General features: G+C 51.0%; 1 protein-coding gene and 1 long non-coding RNA gene across 8 annotated transcripts in view; one reads left to right on the forward strand and one right to left on the reverse strand.

Moving 5' to 3' along the window:
- Positions 1-10,528, reverse strand: part of OTX2 (orthodenticle homeobox 2) — a 34,519-nt gene extending 23,991 nt beyond the window's left edge. Inside the window, exons 1-3 of one of the 6 annotated variants that reach the window (XR_007243618.1) lie at positions 9,943-10,119; positions 9,615-9,736; positions 281-617 (exon numbers count right to left, since the gene is read on the reverse strand). Coding sequence is in view for 5 of the 6 variants with exons in the window: in XM_048485955.1 (XP_048341912.1) it covers positions 281-377 (97 nt within the window). In the remaining variant the exon portion in view is untranslated. Of the gene's footprint in view, positions 1-280; positions 618-4,900; positions 4,926-7,889; positions 7,913-9,614; positions 9,737-9,924; positions 10,120-10,399 lie in introns of those variants that run through there. The other 5 variants (XM_048485955.1, XM_048485953.1, XM_048485954.1 and 2 more) reach the window with 5 other exon arrangements.
- Positions 10,529-13,343: 2,815 nt separating this feature from the next.
- Positions 13,344-26,592, forward strand: part of LOC125425809 — a 31,341-nt gene continuing 18,092 nt past the window's right edge. For both annotated transcript variants that reach the window (XR_007243454.1, XR_007243455.1), the window contains exon 1: positions 13,344-13,458. This is a non-coding gene — a long non-coding RNA (uncharacterized LOC125425809). The remainder of the gene's footprint in view (positions 13,459-26,592) is intronic.

The raw sequence follows: 26,592 nt of genomic DNA on the forward strand, positions 1-26,592 counted from the left end.
ATGGAAAGTACCCCTCCCCAGAGCACTGGGACTTCAACCCCCCCACTCCAAACCAGGCAAGAATAAGTCCCGGATAACCCCTTCCCTCCCCAAGACTTTGAAAGACACCCCCCCAAGACTTTGGAAAAACCCCACCCAGGGTACTGGGACTTCACTCACATACCCCACTCCAAACCAGGCAAGAACGATCCCCTGGTAGCCCCTTCCCTCTTGACCCCCTCCCCAAGACTTTGGAAAGCCCCCCTCCCTCCCACCCCCTTGGGCCTGGTCACCTGCTTACCCGGGTACCCCACGGAGGGGTGGAGCAAATCCATCCCGGAGGTCGTGAGGCTGAGCCCGTTGACGGCGTAAGGTGGTTGCTTGAGATAAGACATCATGCTAAAGTTGGGAGGGGGCGGAGGGAAAATGGCAAAAAAATCCCCGACGGGGGGAGGGGCTGGGGGGCAGAGGAGCAGAGGCGAGTCCCACGGGCAGCGATGGCCTTTCTTTTCCTCTTTCTCTCTCTCTCTCTCTCTCTCTCTCTCTTTCTTTCTCTCTCTTTCTCTGCTTCCTCCTCTTCTTCTTCTTGAAGGGCTTAGGGCGTAGCAGCCTCGACGGGGGGAGCGGACATCTGGCGTCTAAAAAAAAAATAAAGCAGAAAGAAGCCATTCTCAGGGAGGGGGGAGAGATATCCCCTCCCCAGCCCAGTCACTTTAAGCCAAAGTCAGGAGAAGAGAAAGGGGTTTGGGTTTTTTTTTTTGCAGAAAACATTGACCGGCTAATCTCGCAAAATCGCCAAGGGGCTGGCTGCAGGTCTATGGGGGGGGGGGGGGCAGGTCGGGGAGAGATAGAGCCCCCCCTTCACCCCCAGACCAGGCCCGGTGAGCCTTCTTGTGGCCAAGTCTTGGAAGACACAGGCCCCTCCAGCCCAGTCCTGCTTCTTGGGACGAGAGCAAGAGACGCCGAAGACATTGGCCGGCCATTCTTGCAAAATCGCCAAGGTGCGGGCTTGAAGCTTTCCCCCCCGGGGGGGGGGGGTGCTGAAAATAGAACCCCCTTGTTCCCCCGCTTCGCAGAAGTCACCGGGGAATACAGTAAGGGTCTGATTCTCAGCCCCCCCCCCGCCCCCAATACCCAGGGACAGAGACCAGCCCCCCTGCTATGCAAACGACCATGGGGGGGGGGGGGATTCGTTGGGCTTAGCAAGGACCTAATTGTCTCCAGCCAAACTAGATGGGGCCCTTTTTTGGGGGCAGACACAAAAGACCCCTTCGGCTTAAAAAAAGAGAAAAGAACAGAACAAGAAAAAGAAAGCTGGCTATCAAAGATCCACCCCCCCCCCACCCGCCCCCCTTTTTCGGGGACAAAAGCGGCCTATCTGTGTCCCCCCCCCCACCCCATCTTTTTAATTATCCCGGATTTCGCCTTTGCAAAAAAAAAATGGAGCCCCACCCCCCGCCCAACCAAACGACCACTTTCCTCCCCCCCCCCCCCCACCCAAAAATGTTTAGAATTGTCCGCTCCGAACTAGCTCAATTCGGTGACCCCCTCCCCAAAATGAGCACTTGGGCTAATTAGATTGAGACACCCCCCCAATAAAATAAAGTAAAAAGCCCTCTAGATTTAGGAGACTTTGGAAATACTTGGGGGGGGGGAAGGGGGAGAGAGGGGAGGATTCTCGTAAGCTAAACAAACTAGTAATTAACTTTGGCATGAAGTGGGGGCATCTTTCCCCGCCCGAGTCGCTCACTCCAAAGGGATCTTTTGGGAAAGGCTTAATTGAGTAGATTTAGGTGAAAAACTAGGTCCAGGCTAAGCCAGGGGGGATATTTTCGTTGGGGGACATCCCCCTCCCCCAAGATAAGGGTTGCTTTCCCATTTCTCATCCATTAAGTGCTTCAGTTGGGTTGTGGGTGGCTTCTTGCTTTTAACACCTCTGGGGCAGTCAGCTGCACTCGTGTGACCCCTCCCGACAAAGTCCCTATTGATCCCCCCCCCCTCCCCAAACCGCGGCGGGATTGCGGAAAAAAGGTGATCCTAATAGCTCCTGACAGACCAAACCCTTTGAGCATTTTGCGGAAGAAAACGCCCGCCGGGAGATTCTCGGGGAGCTAATGAGTTGTCGGGTTGAAAGGAGGAAAGGACTTTCGCCTGCACGACAGCCTGACCGGGTAGGACGGGCTGGCTGAAGTTTGGAACCCAGATCTCCACGCGCGCTCACGCAGCCCATGCGTGCGCCCCGTCTTGGTCTTAACAGGGCCAGGCGTTTCTTAAGCGCCTTCCGACCAAGGCCAAAGCCGGCCCCCCCAGTTAAGGGATAATTCTCCCCAAATACTGGACCGCCTCGATTGGAAAAGGAGGTCCCGATTTGCCGTGGAAACGGTTGCAGGGACAGCGATCCCGAACCAAAGAGCTCCTAAAGGTGGAACGGAATCGGGGCGGGAATCTTCCCAATTCAAACCACATTCAAACCAAAATCTTCCCAATTCAGACTCCAAACCAAACCGAGGTCCAGCAGAAGTCCTCGGGAAGAGGAAAGAATAATGGGTAAATTCGGAGTTCTTTTTCAATTCGGAATTGGGGGCCCGAAAGACATTTCTCGCGTGTCAACAGCCATGCGGAGGATTGCAACAGGTTTACTCAACATCCCACCGAGACTAAGAATCAGATTTTTTTTAAAAAAAAAAAAAGAAGAAGAACCACCACCTCAAATCGGTGCCATTTACTTGGGAGAAAGCCCCACTGAGTTCCGTGGGACTTACTTCCGAGTAAACACCAGAAACTCGGACTGTACCTGTGTTTAGAATGACATCTTGGTTACAGTCTGCGTAAAGCAGATTTGTTTTCCAAATTCTCCCCCCCACCCCGTTCCCCAAATCAACCAAACTGCGTTTTCGTTTGCGCGACCACGACTCTGCGAAACACAAGGCGCGATCCCCCAGGCGTGAAGCCGAGCCGAACGCACTGAACGGACAGGGAGGCCGCTCCAAACGTCCGTACAAGCGGGATCTGGGCGGGTTTGCTCGGAGGTGCAAGCGCCCATCCATGCGGACGACCAAATCACCCCCGAAGTTATTCTGTTTCCCTGCGGAGTAGGTTAGCAGAACCAGACCAGTAACGGGTATTTTAATTCGCATCAAAGGTAGATACGGAGTAAAAGGGTTGTCCGCATCTAGTTGGAGCCCTGCACTGCGTTTAGTCCTAGATGCAGAATGCAGGGGGTCACAGCTCTCCCTCGGAACCGAACCGATTTCAGAGTCACAGGGATTTTTCTTAGAAGTTTCCAGAGGAACTTGGGCCCCTTCCACACAGGCAAAATAATGCGCATTCAATTCACACAAAGGCTTCAAGCCAGTGGATTTTGCTATTCCGGGCATGGTAAAAATCCTGCTTCCAAAGTGTACTTTGAGAGTGGACGAAAGTGCATTATTCTGCATGTGCGGGAAGGGCTTCAAAGTTATGTTCAAACAGAAGGGCCCGTTTCCCCTGCAATGCGTGGCTGGGCGCGCAGTAGCGGATCTGGTTTAGCCCCCCCTGAGGAACGGGAAGAAGCTGAGGACTCCTTTCTTTGCCTTAACCCCCGCGCCCCTCATTGACACAAAGCTCCTCCTAAAGTCGTGCTGAATTTTGTCAGACCAGGATTTGAGATCGTATTTCTCAATTCCTACAGGGAGATTTCAAACCTCTTCCCCTGACAGTCAAGAATAAGGACATATATAAGAACTAAGAAAAATGCCCCTCTAGGTGAGATGCGCCTTAGGAGACTCCAGATCCTTAATAGCTCCAGCCCATCTCAGCCCCAATCTCAATAGCTCCGGCCCATTCCAGCTCCAGTTTCAATAGCTCCGGTCCATCTCTAGCTCCAATCTCTACTAGCTCCGGCCCATCTCTAAGCAGCCCCATCCTCTCTTTAGCTCCAGCCTTCCATCTCAGCTGCAATCTCTCAATAGCTCTGACCTATCTCTAAGTAGCTCCAACTTCACCAGCTCCTGGTCCATCCTAGCTCCAGTCTCACAGTTCCAGCCCATCTCTCAGGCCTCCCATCCCTCAATAGCTCCAGCCTAATCCTTCAGCCTGCAATCCTTGGGCTACACAGGGCTCCTGACCCATCTCGCTTCAGCTCCAAGTAATCACAATAGCTCCTGGTCCTCCATCCCCTAGCCCCAGTCTCTAGCCAGGGGCTCCAGCCCATCTCAGCCACAATCTCAATAGCTCCGGCCCATCTCAGCCCCATCCTCAATAGCTCCAGCCCATTCCAGCCGCAATCTCAATAGCTCTGGCCCATCTCCGCCCATTCTCAAAAGCTCGGGCCCACTCCAGCTGAAAAGGAGCCCACTAGTATCTCTTACCAGATTTCCCTTCCCAAATAGAAAAAAGGATTTATTCTCCCCCTCTTGAACTCTTTCCCTGAAACCCAAAGCCTGAATCTTCTAGGCATTTCCTGAGGAGTAAGTCCAACCGAACCCAACCAACACTGTTTCTGACCTGCAGGCTTATGGGGAACTCAGCAGAGTTGAGGAGGGAACCCCTTTGGGGTGGCTGGGGTGAGGCCCGCTGTCATTTTGGAGGGGGGGGGTCCCTTGCGAATGAATCGGCAAAAAGTTGGGGCGAGTTTTGCCCCTTGCCCAAGTTGGATCAGGCTCTGGGTTTGGAAAGAAGCCGTAGGAACGCCTATCCTGGTGACGCTGCCGGTCTGGATCAATTTCGTCTTGCTCTTTTAATGCAGAGGAATAACAGAAGAGGTTCCATCCAAACCCAGAAGTCAAACCCGCTAGGGGGATTCCGCACTGCAAACGTGCAGTTCCGGTTCCGGATATATTCCCCACCCCACCCCAGCCTGGCAGTTGTGGCCCATTGAAACCACTAGACCGAACCGGCTGCGATTCTAGGCAGGCATGCATCTGTAGGAAATCCCACCTACCTCAAACTCTTACTCCAGAGTAACAGCATTGGGAAGGAAGTGGTCTCTGCCCGGCTTGCCCTGGGTCATTTCCCCCCCCCACCTGCTAGTAGTATTTTCTTTTAAAGTGGGGTTCACTTGCCTGTCCCCTCCCCCCTCTTAAAAATAGTTTTTCAAAAGATTCCTAGAGTTGCCCCCATCAAATCCCGGCCCGGATTCAGCCAGAAAGGAGAACTTCAGCAGAATCACGCACTGGGCCCAAGCCAGCAGGGCAAACCAGTCCCAACCGGGCTTCTCAGGGGCTGGATCGTGGCCTTTCTCCTTTCCCCTCCCTTCGCCAAAAGCGGCTTTCTTTTTTAAGCCCCCCTCCTGCTTTCCAGAACCCGGTTCGAAGCTGTCGGGACCTTAAACCGCTTTACCCAGGGGCTGCGTGTCCCGCCCAAACCAGAGGGGTTTTACTCCTAAGGAAACCCGGGTTGGAGCTGCAGTGTGTGTGAGGGGGCTTCCACACACTCAGAATAAGGCACTTTCAATCCACTTCCAACGCATTTTGCAGCTGGGGTTTTACTGTGTGAAACCCACTTTGCAAACAATTGGGAAAAGTGCGCCCAAAGCGCATTATTCTGCCCGTGCGTAAAGGCGCCAGAGCGAGAGAGACGTTCGAGCCTTTCACGCCCGTTCAGCGCACTGTTTCGCCACTGTTTTGCAACTGGACTTTTCCCGGGTCCGCCCAGGAAAGCGCCGCGCGGCCAAAGTGCCTTGCGGGGCGCACAAGGGCGCGATCCCAGGGCGGAGAAGTGTGCCGCCTCCCCAAAAGCCAACCTCTTTGCGCCCGGGGTTGGAGACGCACCCGGGGCCCCCTCTCCCCCCACCCTGAAGCCAACGGCCGCTGGGCGCAATCTGTCGCTCCTCTCCCCCCACCCCCCTCCCCTCCTCCTCCGCCAGGCCCCCACCGACCAGTTGCTCCGCCATAATCACCCCGTCCAAGAATTAATTATAATAAATGTTTTCTTGATAAACTAACGAGATAATCCGGGTATGCTGCTACGGGCCCTAAATTACGTATGGGCGCCATGACATGCCCGCGGGATCACTCGCCTTGATTAATTTTCGGCAGGAGGGCGTGGGGGGGGGGAGACACCCCCGTCCCGCGCTGCCAGAGGGTGAGCGGGGATCCAGAGAGAAATCTGGGGGGGGGGGTGTTTTCCAGAGGGTCCACGAACAGGTGGAGAGACCCTCGCCCTCCCCCCTCTGCCTCTGCCAAGCCCTTCCCCCGACGGAGCGCCCAGGATGACGCCTCAAGACGTTTCTGGACTCGGCTCCCGGCAGACCACCCCCCCCCCCCCAAAAAAAAGCGAACAGGAAAAAAGAGGGAGTGCGTTTCTTCTATTAAGTCTGGGAACTTTCAAATTCAGGCTGGGCTGAGGGGGGGGGGTGTCGAACCCCCGGTCTTATTTTTTCTTCGAGGGCATGAGAAGTCCCCAGAAAGAAAGGAATCAAACTCGGGTCGAAAGGGAGTCGCTCCAGAATAGACTGCAAGAAGAAACCGGATTGTAACGAAGATGCTAGATTTTGTAGCTGGGGGGGCGGGGGGGGGAGAGTAGCGCGCAAAGGGTTTTGTCCAGATTTTTTTTTAAGGGACGGGGGGCGGGGGTGACTTCAAACATATTTGGGATGCAAAAGCGTGGACTTCCCCAAGCAATCGGGAGCGGCTCCGGATTCGCCAGGGCGCTGGTTCGTCCGGGTCGCTTTGCCGCAGGGCCCTGGCTGATCCGAAGCGAAGTCTTATTGCGTCTAAACGTCCCCGCGGACGACAGCTCCCTTACTCGGGAAGAAAGCCTAACCCAATGAGGCTTGCTCTGGAGTAGGGGGGGGGCAAATCTCCCTGCCCTTCGGTGCACCCCGAGAGCCAAAACACTCGAAGGGGCGCGAACCGAGGGAGAGATGTAGGGAGAGCCGGTGGATCTGCCCAGATCCCTATAGGGGGAACGGATTTTTGCAGGAAAGCGGCCCGCCTTCCAGGCGCGCTTCCTCGGGAGTAAAGAGACCCCCCCTCTGAAACTGAGTGGAAGGACATTCCACATCAAGGCGGTTTAGGGGGCTCGAACCTAGAGGGGAAGTCTACTCTCGAGGAAACTTGAGAGGGGGAAGGCCTCGGGTCCCGATCCCAGGCTCCTTCTAACCCTCTCCCTAAATGCCTCCAAAGGGAGGCGGAGGTGCAAATTCTCATTCCTTACTTAAGGGAAACCTCCTCCCCAAAAAAGCAGTCGGAGGGAGAAAGAAGACGACAAGAGCCCAGCGGTTGGATCGAGGCCCTGTTCCTAGCCGCCCACCCTGCAAAGGGAACCCAAAGGCGCTTTGCAGAATTATCATTTTAAGGACAGAATATATATATATATATATACATATATTAAAAAAATACTTTAAACATCCTAAAAGCTACAGGGCCCCGCCGAGTAGACGCGATGAATCCAGACAATCTAAAAAAAAAAAAATCGGATTTTCTCCATAACGAAGCTCTGGCTTACTTGCGGGTCGTTTCTTCTATATGGATTTCCCATCTAAAATCCCATATATAACAAGTGGATGCTGGTTAAATACGCGCCTGTAATAACGGGTATAGAACGCCCAGAGGAGAGGGAACAGCGAAAAAATGGATGTATTTTAGACGGACGTCGCTCTGGGTTGCCATTGGTAAGGGAGTTTAAAATAAAATAAAAATAAAGAAATACACAGGGATTTTTTTAAAGGGGGGGGGAGAGTATTTTAGACATTCTAGTGGTTTCTAAAAGGGAAAAAAAATGCCTTTTCCTCTGTTCTTTTTCAATTTACAGGGACCGGCGAGAATATTAAGTAAAATTAGTTCTTGGGAATTGGAAGAGCGCGAAAGAGATTTTGTTTTAGTGATCCCAAATTTATTTTGCTTTCCCTTCGGGGTTTCTCTCCGCGGGGCCAGCCAGGACCCAAAAGAAGAGAAAAGCATCCCCCCATTCGCTCCACATTTACTCACGAGTAAATTTTCGCCCTGCTTGCCATGCGGGGGTTTGGGGGAATCTTCGAGCCAGACTTCCCCGGAGGGGAATCGAAGTTCTTTCCCGGCATAAGATGCCCGGATCGAGGCGGAGGCCAAAAAAGGGGTCGTGGGACCCCCCCCCCACCCGAGCCATACAGCGAACCCCCTTTCTGCTGTCCGTCGGCAGAGCAGAATTACACCTTTTTTGGGGGGGGGGGGTATCTGTGCCTTTCCAATTCAGCCGCCCCCTCCCCTAGCAAAACGCATCTGTGCAACTCCAAAGTTGCCCAACCGAGCAACTCCAGGGAGGGAAGGGTAAGGAAGAAAGAAAGAAAGAAAGAAAGAAAGAAAGAAAGAAAGAAAGAAAGAAAGAAAGAAAGAAAGAAAGAAAGAAAGAAAGAAAGAAAGAAAGAAAGGGAATTATCCGGGTCGGATCGGGTCTGATCAACCCCACCCCTTCCACCCCTTCACCCTTTGCTCAAACCCCCCCCCCCAGAAGAATTTGGAAGCCCCCAAGGTCTGGTTGGCCAAAGATTTCGGCTCTTTTGCTCCGTTGATTCATCCAGGATATCGGGGTGAGATCTGTTTGATCGCTAGTCTGCGAGCTGGGTGGATTTCAGGACGGATCTCTTGGAAGGAAGGAAGGAAGGAAGGAAGGAAAGAAGGAAAGAAGGAAAGAAGGAAAGAAGGAAGGAAGGAAAGAAGGAAAGAAGGAAGGAAGAAGGAAGGAAGGGGAAGGGAAGGGAAAGAAGGAAAGAAGGAAAAGAAGGAAAGAAGGAAAAGAAGGGAAAAGGAAGGAAAGAAGGAAAGCATGGGAAAGCAATGTGGGAAAGCGCTGAAGGAGAGACAGGACAGGACAGAAAAGAAATCACCATGCCAAACACAAAAATAAACAGGAAGACAGGAAGACGAAAAGAAAAAGACAGAAAGAAAGAGAACGAGAGAGAGAGAGAGAGAGAGAGAGAGAGAGAGAGAGAGAGAGAGAGAGAGAGAGAAGAAAGAAACCTCCCAGCTCAGCCCCAGAATTTAAAAAAGTTAGGAGCCCTTCAATCGGCCAAACTTCAGTTTTTTTCCACAGACAGAACTCAATGAGATTTACTTCAAAGCAAGCAACATTGGGGGCCCTCTAAAGGACACTCCGCACCCCCTTGGAATAAAACGGGACTTACTTCTGAGTAGACCGGCCCAAGGTCTCTTCCTAAGTGGTTTGGGGAGGGAAGCGGCCGTTGGGATTTTTTGCGTTGTCCTCCCCCAGTTTTACGAGAGGAGGATCCTCTGCCCCCCCCCCTCCAGTGGATGCAAACCAATTCACGCGGTCAAGAAGAAATTTACCCCCCCCCAACCCCCCACAAGTCCTCCTATCCACGAACGGTGGATCCGATTTGCTTCGGGGGGGGGGGAGGGCAACGAAATCGAAACCATCCGACGAATATATGTATCTATCTTCCTCGTTCGTCCAATAACTCGTCTGCTTTATGAAAATGCGTGTGTGTGGGGGGGAGACACAAAGACGACCCCCCCCCCGGCCACCGCTTTCTACCAACCGAGAGTCCCCCGAACACGCGCAAATTCCCGGGGAAAAGGGACCAAGCGGAGGTGGGGGGGGTCGGGTCAGAAGAAAGGCGCACGGCTCGCCCGTCGGCGCGAAGCCAGCCCAACCCCAGCAAACATGCGCATCCAAATAGAAGCCCCCCTCCCAAAAAAGAAAAAGCGCCAACTTACCTTAAAGCTGGTAGAAAAGTCGCCGTTGAAAAATGGGGGGGGCAACCGGAGGGGGGGGGAAACCCCGGCGAGTCGAGTCGAGTCGAGGGATCCCCGGCCAATGTCCTATCCGAGAATCGCGCCTACAAAAGAGAATCACAAGGGCGTGAGAAACCTTCTCCCTTCTTCCAAGAAGTTGTAAAACACACACACACACACACACACCGGGTGTGTGGGGGAGGGGGGTGAGGTGAGGTCCGCGAGAAGGGACCCCTGCTCCTGAAATACTACTCGTAGTAACAATTAAAAAAAACGAGAAAGAAAGCGATACCCCCGAGGAACACCCCACCCCTGCTCTGGCTTCCTCTGGCCCGGCCCGGTGGCGCGCAGCCCGAGCGGTGGCACTCCTCGGCGGCGCTGGGTGGGAGGCAGGAGGGATCGCCGGGCGCGCCGGAGCCTTCGCTCTGCCTCTTCCCGGGTTGGTTTTGCTGCGAAAGCGGCGCTCGGGCAACTTTTTTGACGCCGGCGCTCCAACCAATGGCAGGCAGCGGATGATTGACACCTCCGGGCTCGAGGGGGGGGGGAAAGAATGAAAACAGACTTGGGGGGGGGAGGGAAACAGGGCGCAGCTACGCCGGGGGGACAGCCACACCACAGCAGAGCGGCCGCTTTTTAAAAGGCACACACGTTTTTTAAAAAATAAATATATAGAGGTTTTTTTGGCGCCCCCCCCCCCTCCTACGAGGAACGCGCTGGGATCCCGTTGCGCGACCCCAGCGCGCCTGAGTAAACCGGGATCGGGTTACCTTCTTGCCTTGGCGGAGAGAGGAAAGAGTAGGGGAAGCAGGGCATATAGTAGAGCAGTAAATATTAGGGTGAGGGGGGGGGCTATATAAGGTGAGGGAGGGAGGTGCGCGCTCCAGGCTGGCGCGATTGGAGTGGGAGAAATATCATTTTTGACACACGGTAAAGAGACTTTTCCGGAGGGGGGGGTGGGTGGGGTTGAAGGTTTTTTTTTTTTTTACACTGTCCAAAGTAACAAAGGATGCTCCCGCCACACCCCTAGAGAAAGCGAGCCAGGGAAAGAGGGGGGGAGGGGAGAGGGGGGGTGGGGTGGGGGTCGTCCCTCCAATTCACCCTCTGCTTTTTCCAGAGGGGCTGAACGGGGGCCAAAGGAAGCGGGGTGTGGGCGAGAACCCGCGTCCGCGGTGATGGGTCCCTTTTCACGTGTGAACGCGCTTCCAGGCGCGCGGTGGGCGCTTCTCGCTCGGACACACCGCCCCCCCCCTCGGACGTGGAAGCTTTCCAAGAGGAACTCCTAAGAGGGGGGGGGGCAAGTCTTCGTTAAGAAGAGCATGTCCTGGTGGCTTCATTCTAAGCCACCTTTAACCAACGACAGACCCCCCCCCCAAAAAAATAAGGGGCTTCCTGATGGCTAAAAGAGGTGAGATTTTATTGCCTGAAAGGGGGGGTCTTTGCAAATCCTTTGGACCCCAGCCTACTTGCCAGGGCTAAACTGAGCCCGAAGAGCAGACCCTGGCAAAGGAGGGGGACCGCCAGTCCTTCCCGGAGCCCCCCAACCCCATTCTAACAGCACTGATCTGCTTGAAACAACCCATTAACATTGGACTCCTCAATCCATCCCCAGGTAGTAAAGGGATAGTAAACTATTAGTAAACGGCTAGTAAACTAGGAGTAAACGGATAGTAAGCTATAGGAGATAGTCAAAATAGATTGGAGATACAGATTTAAGCCTGTAACCCGCCTCGTCTCTAGGGCTCAGTTTCCCAAAGGGCATGGACAACGGGGCTCTGGTTACAAATGGGATCTCCCGCACTACAGCTGCACCACAAAAGCCGGCTCTCTCCTCCTCCAACCTGGTCCTCTCTAGATCTGCAGCATCTTCACCCTCCCCGGTGATACTCCTGGACCCCAAGTCTGAGCAGAGCGCTGGGATGCAGGATGCGGAGGGAAGCGGAACTTGGGGATGACCCGGGACCATTTGCTCCGATTCTGACTCTAGTGTGGAAGGCGGAGCAACAGAGGTCCGGGCCATGAAACCACCTTTAAGTGGGTTTTTTTACCTTGGGAAGGGGTGGTGGGCAAGCAAACGAATTTCTCTCTGCGGGTCAGGAGTGCTCCCCACGCCTGCGAGCGGGCTATTCGCAAGCCCTTCCTTCCGGGGCACCTTCTCTCTCTGGCCTTCCGAGGGGGGGGGGATTCCAACGAGGACCCCTCGTCCTCGCCCGGGACTTCCCATATTGGTTCTTTCTTCAGTGGTCTTGTTTTTAAATTTTTTTTAAGTGGCCTTGTGGGGCGGGGGAGGCAAGGAAAGTCTCCGATGGGGTCATGCATAGAGGCGGTCAAAGACTGGGTGCCTCAGCTTAAGGCTGTGTGACTTGAGGGGTCGGGAAAGTAGGGCCAGAGTTGCGAAGGGTCCCCCGCTCTGTTTGATTGGTTTACTTATTCCCATAGGTACCGACTTATTCCGATTTGCTCCCCGCCCTGCGTCTTGGCCACCATTCGGAGCGCCATTTCTGTCGCCTGCCCCCCCCCCGCCCCCCAGATCTTCCATTTCAGCCTCCCGGTGAAACGCGCCCCCCCCCCCCAGATCTTCCATTTAAGAAACATCCAATATATAGTCCGATCGCCTCTTTTCTCCAACGATGTCGGCTGTCCCTCAGACCCCCCCCTCCTCAACGCCCCCATTCCCACGTTACCCCCAAACCAACCCCACTTTCGCAGGGAACCATCTAGCTTGGGCCAAAACCCAGAAAAGATCGAACCAAACTTTAGATGGGTGGGGGTGGGGAGTAAAGCAGGGGGCCCGCGAAAAAGGCGGAGGGGGGATTCGAAGGGGTCGACCCCAGGGGTTCTCTCTCCCCCCCCCCCCAGAATCCTTCGCGCAAACAAGAGTCTTGTAAATATCACATTCCTGGGAAGGGAAGGGAAGGGGGGGGGGTTGAAATTGACCAGGTTTTGGAAAGGCGAGCTTGAATGGCTGAGATTGGGGATACAGACCCAAAGGAAGGGTCTGGCCGAAATCCTCAAACCCCCCCCCCCCCAACAACTTTGGCCCAATCGCGCAGCCAAGAATAAACCCAGAAATGGACAGTCGTTTGTGTGACTTAACTACACAACCGAGAATCTCTCTCTTCAAAATTCTCTCTCTCTCTCTCCCCCCCCCCCCAGATCGTGTTGATTTTTTGTCACGGTTTGGTAAATTCACCCCCCCCCCCTTTAAGAGGCTTTCGGGAAATCCCAGAACACACCTTCGGCCCCGATTTGAATATAGATTTAGGGTTTTTAAAAAAGACAAACCCAATCGCGAGCCGGAGCGCTTTTCTCAGACGGGCACTTGGCCCTTTTGTGGGCGAGCAAAGCTCAGCGCGCAAACGGCATTTTACAACCAAAAAAAAAAAAAAGGGGGGGGGTCGGATCTGAAAGGGGGAGTGAAAAAGGACAATCTTTCCCCCCCTTTCTTTCTTTCTTTCTTTCTTTCTTTCTTTCTTTCTTTCTTTCTTTCTTTCTTTCTCTCTCTCTCTCTCTCTCTTTTTAATCCTAGAGAAATAGACTCCGGACCGCGGAGAGGACAGCAATCGTTTGCTTCCGCAGCTGATGGGAAAGTTGTTGGGGTTTTTCTTTGGTTGGGGGGGGGGGGATTTCGTCGCGGTTCATCTGTAAAACAGCGATGGGGATTTATTGTTGCGCAAGTTGGTCTCATTCTCTTCTGGTGGGGCTGGAAGGCTTCGCGAGTCCCGCAAACCGAACCTCTTTTCCGCACTGCTCGCTGTTGTGGCTACTCCGGGGAGGAAAGCCAGCGAAGGAGAGAGACACAGAGAGATAAAATCACTTCTGCGGTGAAGTAAGTCCCCCGCTTTGCCGTTTTGGGGTCAGCCGTCTTCCCAAGCGCCCCTGTTTTGACTGCCCCCCCCCGACCCAGCTCTCATTCTCTGCCTCTTCTTCGTCCCCCCCCCCCGAAGCCCCCAGGGTAACTTTCTGCTTTCAATCGCCCCTGACGATCCTCCTCTCCTCTGGGAAAGTTTCGTTACATGCAGCTCTGGGCTGGGCTGAGAAACTCTGAGACAGTGGGAGCCCTATGGGGGGGCATCTCCCGCAACATCCCCTCCACGCACACACCCCAGGGTCACCCACCAGGTCTGCTAAGATCCTAGATTGGGGCGAGGGGTCCCCTTCCCAAAGAGAACCCTATTTGGGTCCAGCGCTCCGCCAGTTCGAGGCTTTCTTCCCAACTTTCTTTTTTGAAGCGGAGCGAGCAAATCTGGGCTCGCTGGCTTTTTTTTAACCCTTTGGACCTGCCTTCCGAGGGGGGGGGTATAAATGGGGGAGGGTTGGTGGTTAAGAAGATGGGGAAGGTAGGAAGGCCGGGGGGGGGGGGAAGCCCACGGGGTGGGGGGCAGCTGGCTGGCGAGAAAAGGCTTCCAGGAAAGTTGAAGAAATGTGCCATGTTTTTTTTAAAGGGGCTGTTTTCTTTTGGAGGAGAGGCAACTTTTTATGGGGTGGAGGGAGGCGGTGGGGGAGGGGGCGAGTCCAGACGCAGCCTGCCAGGTGCCTGCGAGCTGGGATTTCCTCTCCGTGACCCCCCCCCCCGAGATTTAGGGCGCGCTGGGGTTGGGAGGGGGTTGCAGAGATTGGGGAGGGGTTTTTTTTTGGCAGGCCGGCCTTATGTTTCCCTGGAAATCCCCCCCCCCCACCCCAGCACCGAAGTCCAAAGAAAACCTCGCCTTAAAAGAAAAACCAACAGATTGGACCGAGTTTGCAAATAGCTGCAGAAAGGCGTGAACGGCAGGCGAGGAAAACCTGGGAAGTGTGTGTGTGGGGTGGTGGTGTTTGGTTTATTTTGGGGGGGGGGCAACACACTGCAGGATCCGGCCCAATCTTGCTGTGCTGAAACCTTGACATATCCTCCGCCCCTCCCCCCCCCCCAAGTGATGCTCTGGGTTTTCAGAAGACCAACAAACGCCCTTTCTCCCCATCCTCAACTTCTCCGACAGGACGGCGATCCCCGCGCCGCAGGGGCGGACTCCACCTGCCAGCCGTCGCACTTACTTCCGAGGAAACATCCCGCCCCCCCCCCCAGGCTTTACTTAGAAAAGAGCGAGAGGAGGAGAGGGTGCAAGTTAAGGGGTCCCCACGACCTCAGACTGTGCTTCTGTGGTCTATTTACTCGGGGGAGTAAACCCGGCCGGGCTCCTAGGGGTTTACTCCTAAGTAAGCACGCACAACATTGGACAACCCAACTCTCAGCGAATGGGACTAAATGGAGGGGACGGGGAGTTAGATTGGGGGGTGGGTTAGGGGGCTGTAAGCTTTCACCTCCGCGGGGCAAATTCGCCCCCTTCTTCCCCCCTCCCCAATTCCCCTTGATCCAAGCGACCCCTTCCAGAAACCCAGGCTCCCCATAAAACAGCCATTACAATCCAATATATTTGCGTATGTTGGCTAACTTGGTGGACAATGGAAGGGGGGGGGCGTAGGAGGGGGGGTGTCCCCCAGCCCCAACATGGGGGCCGGAGGAGAGGCTGGGGGAAAAGGAGACAAAAGCTACCCCGGCGTGGCCTTTTAAAAGTCGCTGGGGACAATTTCTAATCTTGCGTTTGTAAATCCCCCCCCCCTTTTATTCTATTCCCCCAACCATTATGTCCACCTGGAGGAAAAAGCTTCCTTTCAGCAAAGAAGACTTCCCAAAGAACTTTGCTGGTCCTTCCTGCGGATTTATTAATTAGAGCCCATCAATTATTTGGAGACCCTGATATGAAGTCCTTGGGGGTGAGCGTGGGGGTGGTGGAGCGAATGGGGGGGGGGTGTAATATTTGATTTATTTTTTATTTAATCTATTTCTGGAGACTTAGTTTTGCTGCAGGCTTGCTTAGGTACACTCACACGCTCACACACACAAAAAAGTCAGGCTACTTGAAAGAACTGGACAGGCACTGGAAAAAAAATACCCAAATTAAAATATTTACCCTTTAAAAGAATCCTCTTTTCGGCGGGTGGAGAAATCAGTGAGTCATCCTAGCCCCAGGGCTTGCTGTTCCATTCTGTTATTTCTCAACACCCCCCCCCCTTCCCCAATTTCTCAAACAAAATGCAAATCGTTTGGGATATTCTTTTTTTCCTCTGTGTGCCCCCAAATTATGTAAAGCAAAGTGGGAGACGAATTTGAAATTAATTTAGAGTTGGGGTCAGGTGGGGGGGGGGGACAGAGGGACGACTTTTTCCCATCCTGAAGGATTAGGTGGGCTGCCAGAAATGAAATAAATATATAAGAAAGGGAAAAGGATCTCTGGGGCGCAGGGCAGAGACCTTGTTTCTCCCTCTGTGTTTTTGAACCGCTCTTGAAATTTCCTAGCAGGACAGCCCCCCCCCCTCCAAAGTTGTTTCTCCTTCTCAGCAAAATAAACTAAAATAATGGAAGTACATTGTCAGAAATACATTTTTATTTTATTTTATTTTGTCACATTTTATTCAGTTATTTGTCACATTTTTATCCCGAAAGGGTCAGGGCGGGTTACAACAATTAGACACAAGAAAACATTTCAACACAACATTATCGTTAAAATGACGAAACGCCTAATAACATGTTAAATCAGCAGATGAATAAATAATGTATTTAAAAAAAACCAAATTGGAGCAATAAAACGAACTCGGTGGCTTGGGGGTAAGGGAGAGACCTTTTGAGAAAGTGTAGCCCGGGTAGGGTTGGGAATTGAAATAAAAATCTATTGGTCAGTCTTTCTTTCTTTTCAACCTGCCTGATAAAAATGTGTTTATTTGTTCTCCAAAGCTGAGCATGACACACAAGTGAGAGGCCATCTCAAAGCCAGAATCTCTCGGGCTTTCAGACAGGCAAACGAACAACATCGGATGGGGTTTTTTATTTTTATTTTTATGATTGTTTTGGAAATGAAGAAGGGAGGAGGGGGGGAAAGTTGACTGGAGTCTTTGCAATGAAGGGGGGAATGGGCTTCAGAATTTAATCCATCCCTTTCCCCCTTTCTCCAATCTCTTAAAGGCCTCTGGAAAAGGCCCACTCTCTATATACATATTTTTCGACCCCCTTTTTCTCAAAGGAAGACCCTTGCCCCCCATTCCCAGGCTCGCTGGAGGAAATTCCAATTTATTTAAAAGCATCCTGCTTCCATAATACATGGCCAGGGCCCTGAATTTAGTCCAGCCCCACCCCTGTTTGTCTGTGTCTCTCCCCCCTCTGCCCCAGACTTTCTCCATAATCATGTCTAATGAAAAAGTAGGATTTCCCATGATTTTGAAGGGGGGGGGTAGGGGGGAGAGGGAGGAAGAGAGCCGTTGCAAAATATACTGGATTCTCATTAGGCGAATGGAAAGCTGCGCTCTTTAATTGAAAAAAAGAGAAGAGAGACCTGTTCTAATGGGGCGGTTGAAGGGAAGATTACAGACTTTTAGCCAAACACCCAGTCAATTAATAGCTGGGGCTATTAACCCTAATGTGGTTGCTTTGGGCTCAGCTGAGGGGGGGGGAAGGGAAGCAGCCCCCGAGCCCTGGGGGCAGCCAAGCCACCCTCTACCCTCCACCCTGCCATTTTTTTTAAACATATGGTCAATTTCACTGGGAGACCTGCAGCCCATTCTTCTTTCTCTGGCTAGGTTGCTTTGCAAAATGCATCCTTTCCCCAAAAGATGCCCCCGGGCAAGAGCATCAACCAAGAGGGGGGCGTTGGGGTGTAAGTGGAGTGGGGGAGGGAGGGGGGAATTGCAATCCTTTTTAGAGCCAGACCCTGCTTGTGTTTTATTTGTTTGTTTCTGTCTTTATTTTATGAGTATTTTTTTTTTATCTCGCCTTATAGCCACCTCCGGGGCAGCCTAAAACTCACCTAAAACCATAAACTCAAACCCGGCTTAAACAATGACAGCACATGAACCATGGAACGTCTTAAAAAGAGTCAAAAGTTGCATTTTGCCATCTTGGATTAAACAGCTGAAATTGATAGGAATGTTGTTGTTTTCTTAAAAAAAAAAGTAGGTGATTTTATGTTTGATATGTATGCTATAAGCTGCTCCAACCTGAGCAGCCTAAGGGGAGGGGCAGCCTATTAAATCTAGTAATAATAATTAATAATAATGTTAGAATAAAACAAGTTTAAAACGTCATAATATTACTAAAATTGTACTCCCTGGGGACGCTCCAAGTGGGTTTGCGCAGTCAAGATCGGGCAGTTCTCCCCCCCCCCGCAATTGGGGGGGCACGTAGATTTGAATCTGATAGCACCTTAGAGACCAAAAAGATTGAGGGGGGGGGGAATATGAGCAGTGGTGGGATCCAAAAATTTTAGTAACAGGTTCCCATGGTGGTGGGATTCAAAATGTGGCGTAGCGCCAATGGGGCTGGGTGTGACGGGGGCGTGGCCGGGCATTCTGGGGGCGGGGCATTCCTGGGCGGGGCTGTGGCAAGGATGCAGCCGCTGCGCAGGTCTTGGGCGGAAAACGAATCCACGCAGGCGCAGGCTGCCACGCATGCTGGTGCACCTCCTGCTAGACTGCTTCAAGTTCTGCGCGCTGCTGCTGAGAGGAGGGGCGTAACTAAGGCAAAAATCACGGGGCAAAATCACCAATTAGTAACCCCCTCTCGGTACACACAAATAATTAGTAACCTACTCTCGGGAACCTGTGAGAACCTGCTGGATCCCACCTCTGGATATGAGCTTTGGAGTGTGGAAGCCACATTGGTGAGATAACTTTGACTCTGGAAAGATGATAGTCCAAAATTATTTTTGGCCTCTGAGGTGCTACTGGACTCAAATCACGGAGGGAGAGGGCTTACTTCTGAGTAAAACAGGCGTATGGTTGGTGTGCTCTCGGCTGAAACAGGGTAACTTAATAGCCTACTATTCCTGAATAGCAGCCTCACCCCCACCCCAAGGTCTTTGCAAAAATTCCACGCTGGCTCTCTCCTAGGCAGAGAAAGGTTCCTCAAAGTCTGTGGAAGTCAGTTGGTTCAGAAGGCGCCTGAGTCCTCTTTGGACCGAGCTCTTCTAAGCAGTTTCAGCTGTGTAGGCCGAAGCCTTGCTTAAAAAAATAAACCTTTTGCAGACAAATTACATTAAATGCGTGTTCTGGAGGATATTCAGCAGGGTGAAGTGGATAACAGGGGTGGACTCTGGAGAAACGGGTTTGATTTCCCGCTCCTCCACTTGAGTGGCGGACTCCTATCTGGTGAACTAGATTTGTTTCCCCGCTCCTGCACATGAAACCTGTTGGGCGACCTTGGTCCAGTCACAGAACTCTCTCAGTTCCGCCTACCTGCTTTGAGACTACTTAATGGTAAGAGGCAAAAAGGGGTATAAACCCAAACTCCTCCAGCCTGGTGTAGTGGTTAAGAGCAGGTGCACTCTCAACTGGAGAACTGGGTTTGATTCCCCGCTCTGCCACTCGAGCTGTGGAGGCTTATCTGGTGAATTAGATTAGCTTGTGCACTCCCGACACATGACAGCTGTTGTTAAAATGGTGCTTGTAAACAACTGGTGGTTAAAGTATTTGAATCGCACTACTGCAGCTGGGTGACCTTGGGCTAGTCACAGTTCTTCGGAGCTCTCTCAGCCCCACCCACCTCACAGGGTGTTTGTTGTGAGGGGGGAAGGGAAAGGAGATTGTAAACCCATTTGAGTCTCCTTGCAGAAGAGAAAGGGGGGATATAAATCCAACTCCTCCTCCTCCTCCTCCTCCTCCTCCTCCTCCTCCTCCTCCTCCTTCGGGGTAGAGCAACTGCCTGGCAAGCAGAAGGTTCCGAGTTCAATCCCTGGTATTTCCAGTTAAAAGGATCAGGCATTAGACTCACAGGTGTCAAACTCGCGTTATGGACTACAGTTCCCATCATCCCCTGCCAGCAGCAGGGGATGATGGGAACTGTAGTCCATGACATCTGGAGGGCCGCGAGTTTGACACCTATGCTTGAAGATAATGTGAAAGCCTGAGACCCTGAAGAGCGCCTGCCAGTCTGAGTAAGCAATGCTGAGTAGACAATATTGATCGTGACGGACCAAGAGTTGGGTGGGTTATGCTTGATGGACTCAGTTTGAGATGGCTTCATGCGTTCAAGGCTATCCTGGAGGGGGCCCTGGCTCAGGGGTTAGAGAGCGTCCGTGTGGCACGCAGAAGGTCCCAAGTTGAATCCCTGGAATCTCCGGTCCAAAGGAATCGAGTAGCAGGTGTTGTGAAAATCTGGACGGCCACGACCAGTCTGAGAAGACAACACTGACTCTGATGAACCAAGAGCCTGGTTCAAGTCTCAGGCAGCTGCATTTGAACGTTCCTGTTGCATTCTGGGAAAGAGCTGGGGGTCTCAGCTCCCCCGCTGGTATCTACACCCCCTTGCCTGTATGCCCTGCCTGCACTTTCCCATTGCTATTTTAGAAGGATGGGGGTATTCACCTTTCTTCATGAGAAATCCTCCCTATGTCTTGCCCAGAGACTGCCTGGTATCCTGGAAGGAGTTGGGGTTGGGGGGGGGGTGTGGCGTGCGGGTGGAGTCTTAGCTAAAGTACCTTATTCAAAGCTCCCCCCAACTCCCAGAAGAGCAGCAAACCGCCTTCATTGGAGAGTCGATGGGAACGACACACAGTAGTAGGATTGGTAGCTTCCCTAAATACCGTCTTCCTCCCACAGCACTGGACTACTTATCTATTTGGCTGGTACTTCGGGTTGCCAGCAGGGGCGTACTGCCCTGGGGGACATACGGGGTCAAATGTCCCGGGCTGCGGCCATTTAGTCATGTGGGGGTGAAAAATCGCTCCCCACACCCCTCCTCCCCCCCCCCCCGGGTCTATAGACTGACTTCAAGATCTGGTGCAAAAAAAACATGGTTTGGTCATGGTGGAGGAGGGCAGGCGCCCATACAGGGGGCGGAGGGGGTGGAAAACTCAGGTTTTGCACCGGGCTAGATTTTCCCTCTCGTTGCCAGCTCCGAGTTGGGAAGCACCTTGAATTTTGAGGGGTGAAGCTTGAAAGGGGTGGGGCTTGTGGAGGGGAGGGGTCAGTGGTGGGATCCAAAAATTTTAGTAACAGGTTCCCATGGTGGTGGGATTCAAACTGTGGCGTAGCGCCAATGGGGCTGGGCGGGGCATTCTGTGGGCGGGGCATTCCTGGGCGGGGCTGTGGCAAGGACGCAGCCGCTGCGCCGGTCCTTGGGCGGGAAACGAATGCACGCAGGCGCAGGCTGCCACGCACGCCGGTGCACCTCCTGCTAGACTGCTTCAAGTTCTGCGCGCTGCTGCCGAGAGGAGGGGCGTAACTAAGGCAAACATCACGTGGCAAAATCACCCATTAGTAACCCCCTCTCGGCACACACAAATAATTAGTAACCTACTCTCGGGAACCTGTGAGAACCTGCTGGATCCCACCTCTGGGAGGGGCGCAATGCCATAGAATCCACCTTTCAAAGCGGCCCAAAGATCCATTGCACTCCCAATCGATGTCCAGCTGCTACCTAGAGGTTGGCAACCTTGCTGGTAGTGGCTCTCCAATAAAGACGTTTCCCACTCGTGGGGCTGACGATCCTTCTAACAAGAGACGGCAAATACTGAATCCAGGGACTTCCGGAAGGACCGAAGAAGGCCCGGCCAAATACACAATTGCAGAGCGATGCTTAGAATGTCAGACTTGGATCGGAGAGACCCGAGTTCGAATGCCGACTCTGTCCTGGAAGTTCGCCGGGCGACTTGAGCAAAACCTTTATTAGGCATAAGTTAAAATCTCTGCAAACAATAATTCTGTACATAAGTACAAAAATAGCCTAATATCCAGATTGTAATAAAATATTATATATACAAAACATCGAATATATGATATATTGTTTAGCGTCAGACGATTAAAATCCGTTTACATTAGGGAACGGCTCACGATGGTCATTTTATTAAATCACATGTAAGCCCGTGTATTTGGAACTTATATAACTGCCGAAGTTCAGTTTTTTGGTAACATCTCTTGTTTATTACTTCTGCTAAGAAAGTTGCAACCTTAAAGAGTTATTTCAGGGGACCGATCATTTAGTAAATAAGATACCTTGTTTCCCCGAATATAAGACAGTGTCTTATATTGATTTTTGCTCCCAAAGATGGGCTATGTCTTATTTTCAGGGGATGTCTTATATTTCTGTAATCTGTTCGTCAGGCATGCTTCCAATCAAAAACTTTGCAATGTCTTACTTTTGGGGGATGCCTTACATTTCGCACTTCAGCAAAACCTCTACTACGTCTTATTTTCCGGGGATGTCTTATATTCGGGGAAACAGGGTACTATGTATGTTGCAGGTAGGCTAGGTTTTGTTTTAAGAAGGGGAGTAATATAAATACTACATAGAGAAGAGTAGAACTGACAGTTTAGAAGAACACACGTTCTCAGCCTAACTTGCTTCACAGGATGGTTGAGAGGTTAAAATGCAGATGAAGGAGACAAAGTGAATCGTTTTGTGTCCCCAGAGGGGAGAAAGAGAGAAAATTAACATTGTCGAAGGCTTTCACGGCCGGATTCAACTGGTTCTGGTGGGTTTTCCGGGCAGTGTGGCCGTGGTCTGGTGGATCCACCAGACCACAGCCACACAGCCTGGAAAACCCACCAGAACCTGAAAATTAATAAATAACAATCAAGTGACATTTTCCACTTGTTGTCTGTTCATCCTCCAAAGAACATGGAAGGATGTCTCCCTCCAAATTCAGCTTCATATTAGAGCCACATTTTTCACAGTGGTAACAGTTTTAAAATGTGATTTTTAAAACATTTTCTTTAAAATAAAGATGGCAACCGTAGTCAGTCAGTAGCTTACAATCGCAACCAATCCACAACTTGTCGAAACTCAAAATACAACAGCTTATATCCAAATTCAAATTCATTTGTGACCCGCACAGACTTCCCATCAAATCATCAAGAGGCACCTTTCAAAATCTGTCCCACTTATCCTAAGTTTGATAACTGAAAGGAGAATACTTTCCCAAGTACATATGTCTCTTATATAGTCTATTCATAGTGATATCAATTTTTTAATTAGTTGATTACTTTTTTCTGTGGGAAAAACTGTCAGTAAAGTCTTCTGGTACTTAATGTCGACTGCCGGATTTGTTTGGGCACAAAAAGGAAAATCACATGAATTACCAACTATCAGAGAACGGCATGTTAAAACAGCCAAGTTTGCCCAAATGGCAAAATTAATGAAAATTATCAGTGGGAGAATGTTATCCAAATTCAAGGATGAATGGATACAGATACCGGTAGCAAACTTTCTTGAAAATATGTATAACAATAAATTAATTTTGATAAGCTTCGAGGAGTAGAAGAGAAGAGAAAAACTATAGCCAAGGTTGGTTGTGGTGGGTTTTCCGGGCTGTGTGGCTGTGGTCTGGTGGATCTTGTTCCTAATGTTTCACCTGCATCTGTGGCTGGCATCTTCAGAAGTGTATCACAGAAGGAAGTCTGTTTTGGGCTGTTTCCACACATGCGTGGAAACGCAGCTCCACCGGCATGAATTGTGCCAGTGGAGGCTCAGGAACCGTTCACACGCTATCTTGCGAGCAGCCCCGACTTTCCCCCAGCTGGAGAGGCGGCTCTGTATGGAGCCGCCTCTATGTCGGCCCCCCTACACTGACCTTCCTGTCCAGCGTCACCTCCAGGGGTTGGAGGACAGCGTGGGCGGGTCTCTGCAGCCCTCCATAGCGATGCTGGATAGGAAGGTCAGTGGTGGTGACAAGAACAGCGGCGGTGTCCTGCCAGTGCGGTTCGCACCACACCAGTGGGAAGCCGCCGCTTTGCAAAAACCTTGCTCAATGAGCGAGGTTTACAGCAGCGGCTTCACGCTGCTCCGGGGCAGCCAGGATGGCACTGTCCTGGAAGCACCCTAGGAACTGCGTTTTTGCGATCCCTGGGGCGCTGTATTCCGCCAGTGCAGAAAGCAAGGGCCACAGTGTAAAAGGGAAGTGTAACAGACTTCCCTCTGTGATACACCTCTGAAGATGCCAGCCACAGATGCAGGCAAAACGTTAGGAACAAGATCCACCAGACCACGGCCACGCAGCCCGGAAAACCCACCACAACCAGTTGAATCCGGCCGTGAAAGCCTTCGACAAGACATATAGTCAAGGTGATTTTTTAAAACGTATGTTTTAAATTGTTAGCTGGCATGGTGGCCTTTACAGGGTCAGAAAGGAAGATATATTGTGAATGAGTGAATGAATGAAACTACTTAATTAATTACTTTCAGGCACCTTCTAAGCATTCGTTGCTTGGATCTCTAAACTGTATTCTTGCATTAATGGCTATGGATCTATTATAAAGTGGCCTTTTGTTTTTATTTATTTATTGCATTTATACCCCGCCAGTTCTCCCAAAAGGACTCAGGACAACTTACAGATTAAAAAAAAATTAAAAATGCAATACAATTCAAAACAGAATAATCTAATACAATAAAATAAATAAGTATAAAAATAACATTATCCTTCTTTTGATTTCTAGAAACAAAATTAAGTATTTGAAAGTATTAAGTATTTGACAGGCAGTCAATTAGAGGAGAAGTAGTTGTTTCTGTTGGCACCAGACGCTAGGACTTGCTATAATGAGTTTAAATGATGGACAGAAAGATACCAGCTGGAAATTAGGAATCTTTTTTTTACAGTAAGAGTTTTTTACAGTAACAGAGAAATTATTAATGCTCCGCCCCCGGAATGCCCGGTTACACCCCCGTTATGCCCAGCCCAGCCCCATTGGTGCTACGCCACTGTTTGAATCCCACCACCATGGGAACCTGTTACTAAAACTTTTGGATCCCACCACTGTGCTGTTCCCACTTTGTGTCTGGCTCTCGTGGCCTCCAAACACGATCTCTAACTGACTCAGCCTGTGTCTGACTTTTGGCTGACTAGACCTGTCTCTATCTGGTGAGCACACACCATCTATGTGCTTCTGGCTAACTTCAGCTCAGCAGGCCAATCAGGTGGAGCTCTGGTTAACCCATTGTGCTCCTGTTCTGTCTGAACGGCACTTTTTAAATTAATCATTCTTACAGTAATCCTTCACAACCTTTCTTCCCCTGGCTTCACCCTCAAAGCTCTCAATCCTGAGGTCAATTGAGAAGTCGGTTCGCACCCATTTGGAACTTTAGACATCAGAAATCAGCACACATTTGGGAAACCAATTGGAAGACAGCCTAGCTCCGTGGTGGTGAACCTTTGGCACTCCAGATGTTATGGACTACAATTCCCAATTGGTCATGCTGGCAGGGGCTGATGGGAATTGTAGTCCATAACATCTGGAGTGCCAAAGGTTCGCCACCACTGATCCAGCACTGGTTTTCTATACTTCTTTTTGAGAGTCCCATGAAAGTCTCCTGCAACCAATTGATGTCAAACAATCTCCAAGGGCAGCCCCACAGAAAGTGAATTGCAGTAATCTAATCTTGGTGTTGTGCATGTTGGCCACAGCCAAGCCAGTTTTCTTCAGGATGGCTTCAGTCGGCAAACCACCCTAAGAAGAAGAGTTTGGACTTATACCCTGCCTTCCTCTCCTGTATGGCGTCCCAAAGCAGCACGCAAATTCCTTTTCCCTTCGTCTTCTCACTGCAGGCAGTAGGTGAGGCTGAGAGAGTTTGGAGAGAACTGTGACTAGCCCAAGGTCATCTTGCTTCATGTGGAGGGGTGGGGAATCAAACCCAGTTCTGCAGATTAGAGCCCGTTGCTCTGAACTGCTACACCACACTAGGGTCGTCCTGAGCAAAGTCATCCTGAGCAAACCCAGTTGCTTGTGTAGCTGGACACAATGTGGTATTTGAGAATACCCCAACCCAATAATGTTTAATATTTGTGTCTGAAATGAAGCAAGTGTAACCTCTCTCTGTGGGTTCTGTGGGGCAGAACTTGGAATGAGTTTGCAACAACAAATTAAAAAAAAACAAAATGGTTTACTTTCTCAACATATAACATCTAACATCAACATTTAACATCACACTTCAAGGTCCTGTTCAGGTTGCATTTTCAAGTCCTTATATTTACAGTCTACTGATACTGCCAAGTCCAATTCTTCTTTGCAAGTGGGTTGGCTCCTGAAGACTCCAAGGGCTTGATGAACAGGCTTCAACATGATGAAGGTTTCCAGGAGAACTCTCACCCATTACAAACACAAAAACCCTGAAACAATAAACTCCAACATTTACAACATAGCAAAAATAAACTAGCTTCCCAGTAGCTCCCAACAACATTGCAGTTACCTTAACAAGGTGTTAAGGGCTTATACAAACCAAGGTCCAAGTCTGGTAGCCTCGTCTCCTCCAAACTACATGAGCTCTGCAGCCTTCTGCTGCTTTGAGTCTCCACCCCTTTCTGGGTCAACCCATTCTGAGCATGGGGGTTACACAAGCATTAAAAACTTAGACCTATACTACTCATGGCTCTTGGAATGAATATCCTTGTGCATATTTCTGGGAAATAATCATTCCTCCAAAAAACTCTGCACATGGAAAATTAGTGCTTCTAGGACAATATCAGGATGAACCTTTCTGCCTAACATTCTATATTTCTGCGGGAAGGTGAGTTTCCCCTGGATGGTAACCATTAACAACATTAAAAAAATTGTTTTTGTGTTGTTTGTTTGTTTGTGCTATCACGCTCCCCATACAGTCATGCCCAGTGTATTGTCGAAGGCTTTCACGGCCGCATTCAACTGGTCATGGTGGGTTTTCCGGGCTGTGTGGCCGTGGTCTGGTGGATCTTGTTCCTAACGTTTCGCCTGCATCTGTGGCTGGCATCTTCAGAGGTGAGTCACAGAGGGAAGTCTGTTGCCCACGGCCACGCAGCCCAGAAAACCCACCAGAACCAATTATGCCCAGGTCTGGCTCAGCCAAACTTTTAAAAAAGGATGCAAACACAATAATGACCAATAACAACAAACATAGTCAATGCAACCTGATAACAGCAGTCCTATCATTTAACCAGCAGAAAGATGATCAATAATCACTGGGGAATAA

Source organism: Sphaerodactylus townsendi, linkage group LG02 (genome assembly GCF_021028975.2).
Source record: "Sphaerodactylus townsendi isolate TG3544 linkage group LG02, MPM_Stown_v2.3, whole genome shotgun sequence".
NCBI lineage: Eukaryota > Metazoa > Chordata > Lepidosauria > Squamata > Sphaerodactylidae > Sphaerodactylus > Sphaerodactylus townsendi.